Source organism: Mugil cephalus, chromosome 9, assembly GCF_022458985.1.
Source record: "Mugil cephalus isolate CIBA_MC_2020 chromosome 9, CIBA_Mcephalus_1.1, whole genome shotgun sequence".
NCBI classification, from domain to species: domain Eukaryota; kingdom Metazoa; phylum Chordata; class Actinopteri; order Mugiliformes; family Mugilidae; genus Mugil; species Mugil cephalus.
The window spans coordinates 7,375,637-7,392,621 of NC_061778.1; the positions used below are offsets into that span (position 1 = coordinate 7,375,637).

The following is a 16,985-nucleotide window of genomic DNA, read 5'->3' on the forward strand; positions in this document are numbered from 1 at the left end:
AAAATTCACACGGAATGATCTGCAGCAAACAGGCTGGCGTACAGAAATAGGCAGGGAAGCTATTAAGCGTTATATGAAGATTTTCCACAGCGGACTGCTGGGCTAGGCTGCAGGGGTTTCATTTTCACCGGAGACGCGCGTGTAAGAACGCCACACCGGATAAGAAACTCAGCTCGGCCGTGTGTGTTTGCTCGTTCTCTGAGGGGAGTCTGGCCCCGTTCCCTCTGCCTGGACACAGTTCAGCGGCATCCCGGGGATTATCTTTCCCTGTGGAAGGACACTGCCTCAATGTCATTAGGCCAGAGCTCACACAAATATGCTGAAGGTACACACACGCGCACACAGAGCGGCGGATACCACCACCAAGCAGTATTTTCAGATCCAGACTTTAAATATCCAGCTCACCGGAACATTGAGATTCTCTTTTGGTTTGACTGCGTGTCACAGCTGGACCTATGACATGTGTTATACTTGAACAGCTTAACTACAGCTCAGCAGGTGAAAGGGAGAGACGGTGAGGATGAGAAATAATGAGGTATTAACCACTGACTGTATATGCTATGGACAAACCCATCGTGATCGGATTCTGAACCTCGAAAATGAAGCCCGAAGTGGGCGGAGCCTGCGGTCGACATGTTGGATGAACTCCATCCACATGTGGATATTCCAAATATGGGCGTGGGGGGCCTTGACGGATATTGACAACCTCCCACTCTACCCTTTAGCTCAGGCTACCACCAGTCCCTCAAAGCGGGAGCGCCCTTAGTTATGCTGAATTTTAAAACTTACTTAAAACTAAACAAATGAGTTAGAAAATAAACTACCCCCCGTATGGTTGTTATGAATAGTGAAATAAGACCAACACCATTGTTTGAACCAGGCTGTAAACATGTTTAATAATTGGGGAGCGATGCAAGACCAGGGAGCCCCAGGAAAAGAGAGCTGTTTGGAAGAATTTGTTGGTAAAAACAAAGTTAGTTATACCCAGAACAAACCAAAAGCACAACTTTTTCCCAGTGTTCAGCCGTACTTTAAATTTTGTCAATAGCGCAAACTTCTGTGAGTTATGGTAATTCAATTCTCACTTTAAAGTGCTGGCGATCCGTTTGGTTTTAAAGATATTTTGTGAGCCAGAATAGAAGAAGAAGGAGATAGCAGACATTTGTTTTTTATCATTATTATTATTTTTTATTATCATTATTATTTTAATTTATGGCTGTACATAGCCTCTGGCTAATTTAAAAAAAGGAGTATGAGTATGAGGTTAAACAGACAACAAGCAACATTTATAGTTAAATCTTCATCCTGGGCAAAAAATAAGACCTTGGAAAGGTTGTTCTTCAGAACTGTACAATGATAGGAACGAGTAAACCAATCACAACAAGAGGTCGACATCTGATAAAGACGGTTTCATGTTCCAAATGCATATGATTCGGTTTTCATTGTGGCATTTTCTTGGCGCTCATAAACTCCAGCTCGTTCCGTGCTGTATTATCTATCATGTTTATATTAGACTCCTGCAACAGGAGTCTTGTTTCTCAGGGAGAGGACATTAACAGGAGACGTTTGCCTCTCTGCCTGAGTGCCCGACTTCCTCTTCTCCTCTTCCTCTTCTTCTTCTTCTTCGTCTCACTTTACTTCCTCTCCGCTCTTCCTAAACCCGATGCAGGAAGCAGACCCACCTGCTCCACCATGATGCCTCACTACCTCTGTCTGCGCTCTGTCTGTGCTGGAATTGGCAGGAAATCAATCCTGCCCTCATCTGCAACACCCTCCCACCCGTCTTCCTCCTCCTCCTCTTCTTCTTCCTCCCCCCTTTCTTCTCGATCCCCCTTCACGTCTTACTCCCCCTTCCGGCTGTAATGTGTCCACTCTGGACCGAGCACAAACATCAGCACAACATCATGCCTTATCAGAGGAGGCACAAAGGCCCATGGGCACATTGTTCATCAGTATCAGCCAAATCCAGTTTCAGCACACCGTCTGCATTTGCCAAGAACCCCCTCCACAGAAGAAAAAAAAATAAAAAAATAACACATCCATGACCACGAACATGACAACAGAATAAAAACTGGAGTGGCCACTGAAAACATTTTTGGGGACAACATCCATCTTTAATTGCAGCTTCTGTTAATTACAAAGAGAGAATGGTACATAGATAGAGAGCAGGATAGAGCGGCATCATTATTTACCATGCAAATGTATTCCAGTTTAGACACAATTAAGTGATTAGAAAGCTGTCGTTCTCTACTGTCTTTCTTCTCCTTGTCCTTACTTGTCTTTTTCTTTGCTTTTCAGCATATTACTGTAATGAAGCCATTACTTCCTCAAGTGAATTTTAATGAGTTTTTAAATAACATTTTAATGAGCTATACATTACCATAAAGCATGGATTAGGCTAAATTGAATTGAGTGTGTGTTTGTGTGTGTGTGTGTGTGTGTGTGTGTGTGTGTGTGTGTGTGTGTGTGTGTGTGTGTGTGTGTGTGTGTGTGTTTCCGTGAATGTGTGTGTGTTGCTATTGTTAAAGGGGTGAAAAGGGAAGCTGTTCATTAAGAGTTAATTATATTATTCCTCACTGCACATTTTTCCCTGGGCCTGGCAGAATCGCCCATGTGGTCCTCCTGTCATTACTGTGCTGCTCAGGGGCTTGTTAAGCCAAATTAGGGGTGTTGTATGAAAAATTAGCTTTGAATGGTGCCGTTTAAACAAATATGTTTGTTTGGACTTGTTTCCTGAATCGCAGGTAGGAGCACGGTGTGAGGCGCCGTGCGAGTCCTGTTGAATGCCTTCCGTCCATTTACATTCAGCCCCATCCAGCCCTCGCCACCTCTTCAGTTTGACCTTGATCAGACCTCCTCTCATCACCCCCTGTTCTGTTGTGTTATGTCTTGCCCTTTTATCCCCCAGTTTCCTCACTAGCTCACACAGCCTCTGTCTTTTCGTTTTTTTTTTTTTTAATTTATTTATTTATTCTTTCCGAGGCTCTATTAAGGAGGCACATTGCGCTTGATATCACCGCCTGTGATTTCCCCTCGCTATAATATCACTCCAGCCATATGATTCTCTTTACTTGTGCTATTTTCCATATTTCCTGCATCTTATCTCTGGAAGTGACAGTGTTATTTACAATCCCTTAGCGCGGGATTTGCAGATAGGGAGAATGGTGGGTGGAGATCATATCGCGCTCGGCCGTGGTCTGTGGAGAATGACTGGAGGTGCATGTATATGGCTTCATCTGAGGAACCTCATCTGTAGTCAGAGCGGAGAGAGCACTGACAAGCCGGTTAAAGTGAGCGGAGGCGGGGGTGAAACGCGATGCATAGGACAAAGCTGTGGGATTGGAGAGGGGGGAAAAATGAGGGACTAACACGGTGGAAGGAAGATAGAGAACGACCCATGATGATGTTGAGAATAGGGCTGACAGAGAGAGATGGCTACGAGTTGTGCTAATGACGAGACTCTCGATTCAGCTCTCAGAGGAGCCGCAGCCTTGGGCGCTGCCAGACGGCCATATTTTTGCAGCTGTTTCTCTGGTCTGACCTGCAACCCTTCACTGGAGGAATATAGGGGATAAGTGCGAACCTGCTGCTTGCCTGCCTGCTGAGGGGGTAATTTCTGCATCTGGATCGGGGGGCAGAGGTTACCTCCGGCCGGTGGGAGGGCAAATGAGCTGGAGTCAGAGCTGGAAAAGAGAGCTCGCATCCAGACAAATGGAGCCTATCTCCTTCCGGTGCCGTGTTATATAGTGCGGCGTAATCCTTCTCCTGCCTTCAGCGTCAACAGTAATACAAAACATCAATGACAGCACATAGAGTGGGTTTAGTATGTTTTGTCAAGTGACATATATATTGCCTCTCTTCTCTAAGGGTGGAATGGGAAATGGTGGTATTGTAATAGCACTCTGCCGGATGAAGCGCAGAAAACACTCCAATAAAATGATATTATAGCTCGGAGCTACCTCTCCACAGCTCTCGATATTTGTGTGTGCGTGGTTTATTTTCTAATCAGAGTGTGGGTAGAAGGTGGTGGGTTTGGGTGCTGGGGTATGGCTCCAGGCCCCTGGCTGTTGTAATCTCTTTGTGTGTTTCTTAGCCCCTGACCTCTGAGAATATCCATGAAAGCACGGAGGGTCTGTTCTGCAGTAAATAGGGAAGAAAAGTAATAACATCCGCTCAAACATAGCCCAACATTCACATTTGCAGGATTACAAAAATAAAAAAAATAAAAAGTTACCAAGCCCTACAGCTTTTTTTTGTGTGTGGTGAGCGTCTATCAAATTGATGTGAATGTCAAAAAACGAGAGCGGGGAGGAGGGGTGGGTGTAGGTTTTAGACGTCTGTGGTGTTGTGGCAGCGTGCGCAACCTTTGTGAACCAAAGCGAGGTGCGCTCCTGTAGGTGAATGTGTTTGTCAGCACTTATCTCAGTATGCAGGCTGGACGCCTCAGTCAAGGCTCCCCACTAATCTTTCCGACAAGCAGTGTCACCCTCCAGTGAGTAATATCTTGGGCGGGAGAAGAGGGCGCACTGTACAAAATATTTCTCCTCACGCTGTCCTTGCCTTGCCACCTCTCTGCTATGATGCTGGCCGTTTGTGCTGTCATTTAGCTGATTTTTTTTTGTGTGTGTGTGTCCCGAGTCGCTCTTAGAAACACACACTCGAAAATATAGACCTTCCTAATGGTTCCTGGCACAGTCCTCCGCCGTCGATGTAGGACAGTCTGGTTTGCAGAGTAACCGTGTGTGGGTGTCTCCTTTGTGTTTTTGTTTTGGCAAAGACCTCTACTTTCAACCCTTTGGCTGCCTCGCAGTGCAAGTTGCAACCCGACTCCCTCCCCTTCAAGTTTGGGGTTGTTGAAGCGGTGCCAGCTGAAAGAGCAGCAAATTTGCCACGCTGTGCCCCCTGCCTGATGCTCCTTCATTCACAGCAGCCTGCTCCTCTGATATTTAGGAAATAAATAAATAAATAATGTACAAGAGGAGGGGGGGAGAAAAAAAAAAAAAAGCATATTAATATTTTTCAGACATGGGTACTTTTTAGCCCGCAGCTGGATTGACAGATGTAGCGCTTGCCAACAGAGGGGCATGAATGTAAAAACGTATAAATATTAATAAGCGAGTAAGCAAGGCGGCGGAGTTTGCGGCCTGCTGGAACTCCATGGGAGGTGAGGTGTTTTTTCTTTTTTTGGTGGAAGAAGAGCTAAAGGTTTCTAGGGGGATAGAAAGGCAATTACCTTACGTCTGTCGGGCCTGGATGCCTACGGGGCCGCGGAGTCGGAGCCAGAGTTCAGCTGCTGAAAGACGCAGATCTGTTTAATGAAACACAAATCAGATACGTCTCATATAGATTAGTCTTGCCATGATGCTGCAGACACTGTATGGTTGGGCCCACGGAGGTGCCTGCGGGCAAACATAGGCTAGATATAAGATCACAGTTTAATGAAGCGTGGAGACGTTGCGTGGAGTGGATGAACGGTAGCGTGTTGGCCTTGATGGCTGTGGCCTTGTAGTAAGGGATAGAAATAGTGTATGGATTGGCCATCATTTGCTTTGTGAATGCATCTGTTGGAGTGTTGTTGTTGTATCAGCCAGCCACGATCCTCTCACCAGTGCGTCTGTTTGCTTGCTTGCTGCCGTTTGAATCCTGTTGTCTTTTATTTGTTTTTATTTTAATTTCTCTTTTCGCCATTTCCCTCAGATCGCGGGGCAGGGAGACATTTACCGTGACGTACGGTGCGGTATTAGATTAGATTAGTCAGGATGGCGCAGCATGCGCCATAATGATGCACCTAATGTGTGTCTCTTTTGTCGCTGTTCTGTTTCAAAGGAAATTGATTCAGACAGAATCCCATGGGTGCAATCAGCAATGAATGGAAAGGAGCAATTAAATCCGACGTGATCTTTAAAACAACAGCCTGTGTATGGTCCAAAACCGGGCTATGATTTTAAACAGCGGGACGTGCGTTTGTCATGCAAATATAGAGAGCGTAGTGGTGGTGGCTGTTATGCCCATCCTGGCCAGGGGGTCCGCCACACTGGAGCTGACTAATTGCCTTAGCTCTTTAGATTAGAGGGCAGCCCTGCACAGGAGAGCAAATCTCTATCTCTACCTCTTCTGTATTCCCTCCTGTTACCCCTGTGTAAAGGTTTCATTTGAATTCATGTCACACAAAAGTCCCACTCCATACCTCGGTGCATCCCCAGGATAATTGGGTTGAAAGCTTCCTCTCTTCCTCCACTCTGCTTCCCCTCGGTCTAAATAAATAAATAAGAAGACAATGGTTCTATGGCTTTCTGCGGCGAGGGTAAGAAGAGTGAATGAAGAGATGAGAGAAGCCTGGAGCGCAGGGACCAGTTATCCCCTCTTATAATCCCGGCCCTTCCTGCCATCGTCCCCTGTGCCACATGGAATTAACATAAGGACCTGTGGTGCTGCCCTTAATTTAGCCCTCCTCAAGCATCTTCAAATATCCCCCAACAAGCTCAGTCCCTTTATCCATCAGAGCAATCATGTGTCCCTCGCTGCTGCGTTGATGGACACGCTGCTGAAACTGAAATTCCTAAAGTGCTGCTCCGTGGATTAGACTGATTTTAGATTAAACAGAGAGAAATATATTTGAGTACACACAGCCGGAAAGCAAGAGCACGGTTTATATCTTCAAATCCCTGTTTTTCTTTTGTGTGTTTTTTTTTTTTTTTATGTTTGCTCATTGGTGTGGAAGCTGTGTCCTGAATACACCTCAGATTCTTAGTTATTTTAACGTACTTTGAATGTTTGTGCGTCCGCATTCACATCTCAGCACTCACTTGTGCGACAGTGGCACTCCCTGTTTCGATAATGAGCTGGTGTTGTGTGTTTCGCTGCACACCGTGCAGGGTGAGAGGCTATCTCGGTGATGAAAGGCCTACCTGAGGGTGATTAGATACAAGGTCCCAGTTGTTCATCAGACCTCCCACTGTTTTTTGTGTGTTCGCACTTATCTGGTTGTGTGTACGAGGGGTCGTGCACATGCCACCAAAGTGAATCGGCGTTGCCTCCCCCCCTGTGAGCTCTTACAAGTGAATGACACCAGGCTTCGGGGCATTCTGACTCTGTTTGTTCTGTGTCCTCCACAGGGATTTCCATTAGCTCCAATTAGCTTTCACTTGTGCTTGCCCAGTCAAATGAAGCTGCACATTGCATTTAAATAACATAGATTAATGCTCTACATTCACACTGTGTTGTGCACACAGCTTACAACATATGAAAACATTTAAAATATACTCTATGCTCTCCATCTGTGCTATCTGTAATCTATAATCTCGCTTTTTTTCTTCCACGCAGTGCTGCGAGATGACTTCAGACAAAACCCTACGGACGTGGTGGTGGCAGCCGGAGAGCCAGCAATCCTTGAGTGTGTCCCTCCCCGTGGCCATCCTGAACCCACCATCTACTGGAAGAAAGACAAAGTGCGAATTGACGACAAGGATGACAGGATAACTGTGAGTGTAATTGCCATCTACTTTACTAATGGTGTTAAATACTGTAAGTAGAAGCGCTGTGGACGTTTAAGTGTCTGGGAAGCCGGAGAGGGAAGTTTTTCTTGTGGTTGCTGCACTTGTGACTGATAATGGTTTGTCTTAGAAAGACTGCTATTAATGAAATAGAAAATGTGTAGAAAACTGGGAGATGGGGGAGACTTAAATTCAAAGTGTAATTTTTTTCTTTTTAGATTCGAGGTGGGAAGCTTATGATCTCCAACACAAAAAAGAGCGACGCTGGCATGTACATCTGCGTTGGCACCAACATGGTCGGAGAAAGGGACAGCGAGACGGCGCAGGTCACGGTGTTTGGTAAGTTTCATTTCTCCAGATCTCCTGAAACTTGGTGACGCTTCAGTGTGACGTCCATCAAAAACGATCAAGCGTTCTCACAGATTCTTTCCGAATGATTTTGCAGCACTGCCAGTGAACAGAATATGAGTGGTTAGTTCCATAGGAAGAGGCCACCGTAAGGAGTAACGTACACACTGTGTAGCCACAAAGTGACATGGTGAAATAATTTACGTCTGCGCTCGCCTTGCAGAGCGACCAACCTTCCTCCGGAGGCCCATCAACCAGGTGGTCTTGGAAGAGGAGACGGTGGAGTTCCGCTGCCAGGTACAAGGAGACCCTCAACCCAATGTACGCTGGAGGAAAGATGACATTGATGTTCCTCGTGGGAGGTACGTGCTTTTGAAATCAGAGATTTTCTGTTTAACGGATGGGATGTTCCTTATGATTTCTACTATTCCCCTGTGTTGAACGGGAGCAACCAGTTTAAAGCGAGCGCGCGTCTGTGTGTCTACGTGCCAATGTGCATGCCAGTGCATGAGTTAAGCACTGACGTGACAGACTGCTCCTAATGCAAAGGAACTGTGGGGGCACTGATGTCATTCCGAGTGACTATTTCAAACTAATGATAACTCACACTGCCATCCTTCACCTGCTGCCATGGCTGCCAAGAGGCAATAAATACCCCTATTAGGCTGTATACAAAGCACATTACACATAGAAAAATATGACACCACCTGTCCATGCCCCAGAAATCAGAGACAGTGCGTCATGTCAAGGAAGGGGTCTGCACGAGGACAAACAGATACTGAGCTAGGCAATTAAATCTGAGTGACAGTTAAGTGGTCCGGGAAGCCAAAATGTCGACGTTTAGAGCAGAAAAATGTGCCACGTTGTAAAGCAGTGACGGATAGAATGACAGGAGATACGAAGAGATGGAGTATCGCAGCTGACGTGACCCTCATGTGTCTGTGTACGAGTGCAGCTGTTCGGAGAAATACTTGGCACAGACACCTCCGAAACCTGGAAGATAATCACTACCTCCTATGCACATTTAACCCCGTTCGGTCTGCGCATCGTCACAGGCACGACGCATGCAATCACTCACACTTGCAAAAACAGAGACTGATGTTCGGAAAATACACCAAAAGTCTGTAATTTGTGCAGAAACGATAGCCGCACTGCCAACTGTAGCCCTTCTCACTTCCTGAAAAAAGCCACTGATGATATGGTGATACTGTTCTTATTGGGTCTTGTGCGGCGACCTATTGCTGCAGCGTGAGTCACTTGACTCACAGTCAACAGCGGTGTCATTGTAAGGAGTGGACTTCAAAGAGACCATGTTCTGTTTCCAGCCAGCAGGCCAGTCACACACGGCTTGGATCACCTCATAAAACATACACTCAGTGGACCTGACATCTCTCAAGGCAAGCCAGGGAGCTGAGCGTAGGCGGGTTGTTTGTGTCTGATAAGGATTTGGTTCACTGGGCAGTGGAACATGAGCTCCGTGCCAAAGCAAACACATAAAAGTATTTCACTCATGTCTTTGATAGGGAGTTGGCTCTGGAAATGAGTTCATTTTGTACACTAATTAGCAGATTTATAACGGAGTAGGATGAGTGTCATGTGCCTGCGTCCCTCCTAACTGTGTCATCCTTTTGAAGTCTAGCCTTATTTGGATAAGATGCACATGAAAACAGATACTGCCAACATTAACAAACATTAAATATTGCGGCATTTCTACTTGGTTCTCATTAGAACATAAAAACTTGCGTTTTGCTGGCTATGTTCTACTCTCCCGGCTTGGCTTTGAAGCGAAATAGGAGGATAAAAACCCGGACAATATTCTAATTCTGACATTTTCTGCCTTCCTCGCTTTTATTGCCTGCCAAAGAGAAAACTCCTCGTATTGTTAAGTCATAATCTGTTCCGGCTTTCTCTACCGCTTATCCTCGCTTAATAAACATCAAACAGGGCTTCTCTCTGACTGACGGAGGAATTGTAAAAATTGTCTTTCAAGAATAGTTTCCAGTTTGATAACGGGCTCGCAAGAAGACGAAATAAAAAAAGCACCACATTGTGCCATCGCACTCGAGTCCTCTCCAGCTGCACTGGTCTCTAGCATAGGAATAAAGAAGATCAAGCGGTTCTCTACACAGTGGGGAACGGCCTTTGTTTGCTCTTTATCCAAAAAGGTTACACTGTCCTTATTACTATGATAAGCTGTAGAAAGAGGGGAGACTTAGCGAGACCGCTCCTCTTTACCATCAATTTGTTTCAACTTGTCTTTACCGCTGCCTTTACATGCCCGTGTTTCTCTATGGATATCTGTGTGTGCTGCTTGTATGCGAGGATGAAGGGAAATGGAGCCTCAGCTGAGTAAACAGGTTGTTAATATGCTCAGTGGTTCCAGCAGCCTCCCAGGCAAACACACACACTGGCACATAGACATAACGCACGCCAGGATGGCAGTGGCTTCAGTCTCTCTGTGGGATAGAAGAGGAGATAGAGACAGCACAAGAATGGTTTCAATTAGAGGACGAAGACAATAGCGCTGCTGTTTCCACTGAGTTTGTAAAAAAAAAAGAAGAAAAAAAACTAGAAATAAATCACAGAACGGTCGTATCTCCTCCAAGATGCTCGTCTTTGGTAGCGTAATAAAATAGGTCAAATCCATTTTTCTGTAGATATTGTGATGAGATATCCCCGGAGATAAAGTATTAAAATTACACCCTGCCATATGTCAGAGTGAACAGCCAGAAACTGTAAATTAAAATGAATGAACGTGTCACGTTATGATGATGCAGAATAAATATATTTATTTATCTGTTTAGGGGACATTTAAATTGATCGAAATCCATTTCAATTAATGTCAAAATTAATATTCTGAGGAGAGGAAGGGGTTGCAAAACCTAGTGCCGAGTGCCAAATGCATGTCACGTGAAATTATCGAATGGTTCTTTCTGCGGTCTGTTACACTTTTGAAGTAAGCGTAATTTTCTGTGAGATGAAACTGTTAAATACACGTGGTTCACACACACAGATAAAATTACTCACAGGGACCTCATGTTACCCTCCACAAAATAATGAATTACTTTAATTTCAGCCATAACAGGAATTGCAGCTGAAATTAAACCTGCCCAGCCTCTGGATTCGTATTGCCATAATGACTTTCCTCCCGTCCTTTGTCTGTGCTCCCCGATAGCGCTGTATGTTGCCACGGGGTCAGAGAAACCTTTTCAACTTCCTCTGTTGTCACTCAGAGCTCTAAACTATGTGCTCAGCTAATTAAACTAAAACTCAAGGTGTCTCTCAGGACAGGACCTAAATTATGACAGACTCAATAAGTGTGCTGAAAAACAGTAGGTAATTGGGGCTTTAATTATTACCAGGGTAGGAGAAGAAAAAAAAAAAAAAAAATCAACTACCTGTGCTCCAGGCGGGATTAAAATCACTGACCAGCACATGTAATATTAAAACCACTCACCCAGCCTCCCCTTTATGAATCTAGCCCTTTTCTTTTAGCAATATACATAAGATTAGATTCAAATGGATGAGCAGTGTGTCCTCTCCGGGGAAAACCGTCAGCATCTGTCTTCAGACCGGTGGATTTCAACATGTATTTCAAAATACTGTCGACATTACGACAGACAGTGCAGTGCTCTCCAATTATCTGACTGAATTGTATAAATATTAATGTTTACTCCGTTCTCACCTAGGCACTTACTTCTATAAACATGTCTTAATGTGGATTAATATCAATATCATGTTTATTTGTCGAGCGTCTCCACAGAATCTTTGGGGAAAACACCGAATAACTTCCCCCACGAAAAGAGATACTAGACAGCTTTGTGTCTCACAGTGGAAGAGATCCACTGTGTGCATGGTGGTAGTGAAAAGACTTGTGCGAAGCGTGTATCATCTCCCACCGCTTACCAGCTCAGTGTGTGGCCTATGTCTTTCCCTTCTTTGGTTTCTGCTCATTTGCCCTGACACCTTGCGCCCTCTCCTGTGCCTTATCAGAGCCCCTTTGGTCCTGCAGTCCATCTATATTCAGGCCCCCAGTCCCTGTTGACCTCCCCTGCAACATTCAGCAGAAAAAGCCTTTCTTTCTGACTCAATTCCTTTGTGGTGTGTGTGTGTGTGTGTGTGTGTGTGTGTGTGTGTGTGTGTGTGTGTAGGCGCGAGCGTATGATAGAGGTGTGTGGGTCATTCTATTTGAGAGAGCTGTTAAAGCTAGTGTGACAGGAGCGCCCGTGTTATGCTGACCATCCAGTTTCGGTGATTTCTCACCTCTGCAACTCAGCAGAATGAAAAGAGGGACGGCTATGGTTCCTGTCTCCATTACTTCTCTTGATATATAAGTGGATACATCTGGTATTTATGAGTGTAAAGGGGGCTGGTGAGTCAAATGTCTGTGGGATGATCGGGGGTATATTTACCGTTTACTGACGCTGATTCTGTCAACAGCGAAACTACTGGAACTCAATGTCCTGAAAGAAAAAAAAACATAGATAATATACTTCAGCATTTATTAGTAAGGTGGCCATTGATTATGTGTCAATTATTTTCTTTTTTAATGCATACATGCATGAAAAGAAACGCAAAGTTTGACACATTTTGAGGTCTTTCAGGTCTTTTTATTAAATTGCTTGTAAATACCTAAACATTTCCTTATTTAATCGCCCTATTTAATTTTCAATAACATCAAATTAAAGGTGGGAGTTTGCACTGTATAAGCCTGCGTATCATGTAACTGCAATGAGAATATAGACCGATCAGCCACAACATTATGACAGGCGAAGTGAATAACGTTGACAACATCTTGTGACAATTCAGTGTTCTGCTTGGAGTATTTTGGACCTGGCATTCCTGTAGATGTTACTTATACATGTTCCACCCACTCAGACCCGAGCCAGGCACCTGACCCCCCCCCCATAGCAATGATACTCCTTGATGGCAACAGCCATCCCACAAGAACGAACAGCACAAGGTGTTGACCTGGCCCCCAAATTCACTAGATCCCAAACTGATCAAGTATATCTGGGGTGGTCCACAGGGGCCCCTCCCCTCAATCCATAAGACCCTAAGGCCCCCACTAACAACATGGAGAACACGGCAAGACACCCTCAGAAGGCCCATGTCCATTCTCTCATGTGTCACAACTGTTTTGAAGGCACACAGAAGATCTACACAATATTAGGAAGGTGGTCATAATGTTATGCCTGATCGGTGTGAATTGGAAGTCAGTGCTTTTGGCGTTTGTATATAATTTGTTCTTCATACATACACAAATATTCCAAAGAGAAAGAATAAGTGTGACCATGTGAACTAAGTAAAGACTGCACTCTTTATATTCCTCCTAAATATGAAACTCAAAGATAGAATACCATTTTTCCTCACAAACCTCCAACCTAATCAAAAAGTCTGGAATCTCACCAAACTGTTTTATGATTAACATTGAGTTAAGGTGTTGAATGTCAGTTGGACTGCTGGGATTGGTCATGACCCCGCCAAGCGGCGAGCGGAGCCAGGAACCAGCGTAGAGCCCTGGCTACGGGCCTCACTAAAGCAAGATGGGCAGCGATTGTTGCTAATTGATTCCTTCTTATGGTTGACGAGGCCTGGGCAAGGTACAGTAGACTGCAGCTCCTTTGATCAGGATGAGGTAAAGTAGCAGTCAGATGATGTGAAACTGGATCAGACTGTCAGAATGAAATGGAGCAGAGAGGGGACTTTGTGTCAGAGCAGTCAGGCTGGAGAGCAAGCTGGAATTACTCCTTCAGTGAATCTGGAGTCTGACTCATGTGCTTAGAATTGGCACACAGTCCTTCTCCCTGCCAGCGAACCCATTCGCATGTTCTCACAGAGCCGAGGCAGATAAGATCCTCTCAAGTTGAATCATTGCGCAGAGATAAGATTTTCTTAATGTGAGCGAATTGGCACAGGTCTTTATGCTGAACACGGGCAACTGTGTTCCTGACTGACAGTTCAAAGACAAATCCTCTAATATGATCTGGAGTGTGTGTCCAGTAAAGTTTTCATCTTCGTGCAGTAAACATATCGGGCCGAAGACCAAAGTAAAAAGTGCTTCTTTGTTTTGGCATTTGCTTACATTCCCATCACTCCTCATCTCGCCGCATGAGTGAATGACTTTGCATATGTGTGGATTTGTGTCGGATGATTGTATACTTTGTTCTCTGTGTGCGAGCGTGTACAGTGTGCCTTTGCACTCGAAAAACGAGAGAGGGGTCCATCAGGGTGAACTTGGCTCTCCTATCCTTTCCACAGCCCTTCTACATGCGCAATTACATTCCTCTTCTAATAGAGAACAGAGCTCTCCCCCAATCCAGTTGCAATAAAGGGCTACTGTTCCCTCTGTGTGCGTATATGTGTGTGTGTGTGTGTGTGTGTGGCTACAACTGCCTCTTATCCCTGAGTATTTCCACTCATCTTGTCATCTAGGCTCATTCCATATGGGAAGTTGATTACAGATTGATTGGGCTCATGTCCCTGTAATAAGTCACGGACCAGCCTTAGGTTCTGTTTTGAGATACTGATGGAGACGGGACCAAGAACAATAACAATGTTGTTCGGTATGTGCATATCTGGGTTCTGCACGCTGCAGGGGCTCAATCAAGACTGTGGGACCCTGAATGTGCACTGTGAATGATGGCTATTTGTAACTCTCCAGAATAACCTCAACAAAAACTAAAACAGCTACTTAAAGCGTATTTATTGTCCCAATATAGTCCATGCGTCATCATAGTAAGTGAAAACCTTCCCCTATGTGTGTTAATCTGCTGAGGTTTCACCTTTTAAATACACAGGCATAACATTATGACCACTCACAAGTAAATAACATTGATCATCTTGTGTCAATTCAATGTTCTGCCTTGAAACGTTTGGACCTGGCATTCAGGTGTATCGCCTATCTAGACCAGACCAGGCACCCCCACCTGATGCTCACTAATGGCAGCAGTCACCTCAGCAGAATGCAGCCTGATACATGCACACACACACACAAAAACTGTTCAAGTGTCTACGGGACTGGAAAAAGCATCATCCACAGAGTTCCCTCCCTTCAACCCATAGGACCCAACACCCCACCACCACCACCACCACCACAGGACACCCACAGAAGGCCCATGTTTGCCCATTTTGGAGGAACAATGGACACCTACCCAATATTAGGAAGGTGGTCATAATGTTATGACAGGAACTGAACTAGCAAGCATTGGCAGCAAGCTCTCCAACAGTATAACGCTTTGTCCTACAAAGATTTTTACTTGTTTTTGATGGCGATGAAAGGAGGACTGTAAATGTGTGTGGTAAACCAACCACAATTTATCTTGTGTCAACATCAAGTCAACTTAGTTCACATTTTTGATTAATTCAATAAGATTAGATGGAAAATGAGCCAGAGAAAAATGCTGCAAAAGCCTCTTTGTTGGCATGTCTCTTTAGTGTGGGCTGATAAAAACACTGGGAATAATTTACTCATTCTCTAATCATAGCTCGGTTTAAGTCCTTACTTGTCCTTGCCACTCTTTTGCCCACTTCCTCTTTTAAAGTCAGGAGTTCATGTGGTTCTATCCAACCCATCTGGGGAGCAGGGCACCGAAGGATACTCTGTCCATTGGCTTGTTTTTCATGTGCTGTGTTCCAAAAATGTGCCGTATCATTCCTTCGGATGGCACTTGATTTCAACAATAAATGCTCTATCAGGACCCACCCTCCCCCCCTCCCAAGGCATTACCTGAACTGTACATCCCCTGTCTCTAGAACAAAGCATTCAGTCATGACTCAGTCAAATAATCATTATGGCTCCTTAAGTACCTGTGTGGAGAGGTGGAACTGGCAGTCATAGTTGAGGAATGTACTTCAATAAAGCTGCCTTTGAATGCTTGTTCATAGCAGCAGGTTAAAAAAAAAAAAAAAGTGAGAGAGACGGATAGACAGGATACATTAGTTTTGCAGCTGCCAGCCAGTGGCAAACAGCCATCAAGTGCACCTGAGCAGGGGGTCTTTCCCACTCTGAGGAAAATGAACCGTAGCATTTTGTTACCTTGAAGTCATTTAAGAAAGTATTACTGTAAACCTGGAAAAAGTTTGTTTACAGACCCAACTATCCAAGGTGTTATCCAGTGCAAACGTAATTCCTCATATTATGTGCATATCTCCATCTCTTTATTTTTCTCAAATATAAAAACAAATCATTTAAAAAAACATCTATTATATGTTCTGCCAGTGCCCAGTGCAATGTATTCCTCTGTGGCATAAAGCTCTATTGTCATCTAAAACCTATTTAAAACACATAAAAGAGTCTCTGGACTGGACGGTATATTTCGTCATTACAGTGAACATGGCCAGGGTAGTTTATTCCCCACCAGCTCTGTGTCGGGTATTTTAAATCTCTAAAGGGTTAGCTCAGTGTTGGGCCGACGTCGCTGCTCCCGGCTGTTTTATTTGTTTTTAACAGCTGTTGGACGACAAGTTTGGAGTTTTATGGCACGTTGGCATGCGCTTTAATAAAAGAGTAAAACACTATCCGGCCTTTTCTTCAAAGCCCCTGAGTGGGTTTGAAATATTCTCACATTAAAAGAAAAAAAAAAAAAAAAGGAAAAACCTGGGCTGCACATATACTGCACCGGCTCCACCAAGAGTGTTGACTTTTCTTACAAAATCTTTAAGTCAAAGTCGTTAGCAGAGGTGTGAGTAACGGACTGTGGACAGCAGAGATTTGTCACCCTGACAGACCACCATCACACAGCCCCACCGTCTTTAACGGCACACTCCTAAACCATCAATTCCAACTCTACGACTGTAGTTCACCCAGATCTGCTAAAATATTTGATTACCACAGTGGAACTGAAATTCGGGACAGCTTTGCCTTAGCATAGCTGCTATATTGATTCACTCATAAGATGTGGCCCTATATGTGTTCATTGAACACAGTTATGCACACAGACAAAAAGCCCTGAATATGATTTAAACATACAGTGGGGGAAATAAGTATTTGATCCCCTGCTGAATTTGTAAGTTTGCCCACTTCCATAGAAATGATCAGACTCTGGTTTTTATGGTTGTTTACTGGTTATGGGTATAGACAGAATATCAGTCGAAAATGCATAAAAAACACACAATCTAAAAGTTATAAATTGTTATGTATTT

General features: G+C 44.4%; 1 protein-coding gene across 16 annotated transcripts in view; it reads left to right on the top strand.

Moving 5' to 3' along the window:
- robo2 (roundabout, axon guidance receptor, homolog 2 (Drosophila)) overlaps positions 1-16,985 on the top strand; it is a 252,930-nt gene that overhangs the window by 186,792 nt on the left and 49,153 nt on the right. For all 16 annotated transcript variants that reach the window (XM_047593319.1, XM_047593318.1, XM_047593324.1 and 13 more), the window contains exons 3-5: positions 7,324-7,481; positions 7,712-7,832; positions 8,065-8,203. In XM_047593319.1, coding sequence (XP_047449275.1) covers positions 7,324-7,481; positions 7,712-7,832; positions 8,065-8,203 — 418 coding nt within the window. The remainder of the gene's footprint in view (positions 1-7,323; positions 7,482-7,711; positions 7,833-8,064; positions 8,204-16,985) is intronic.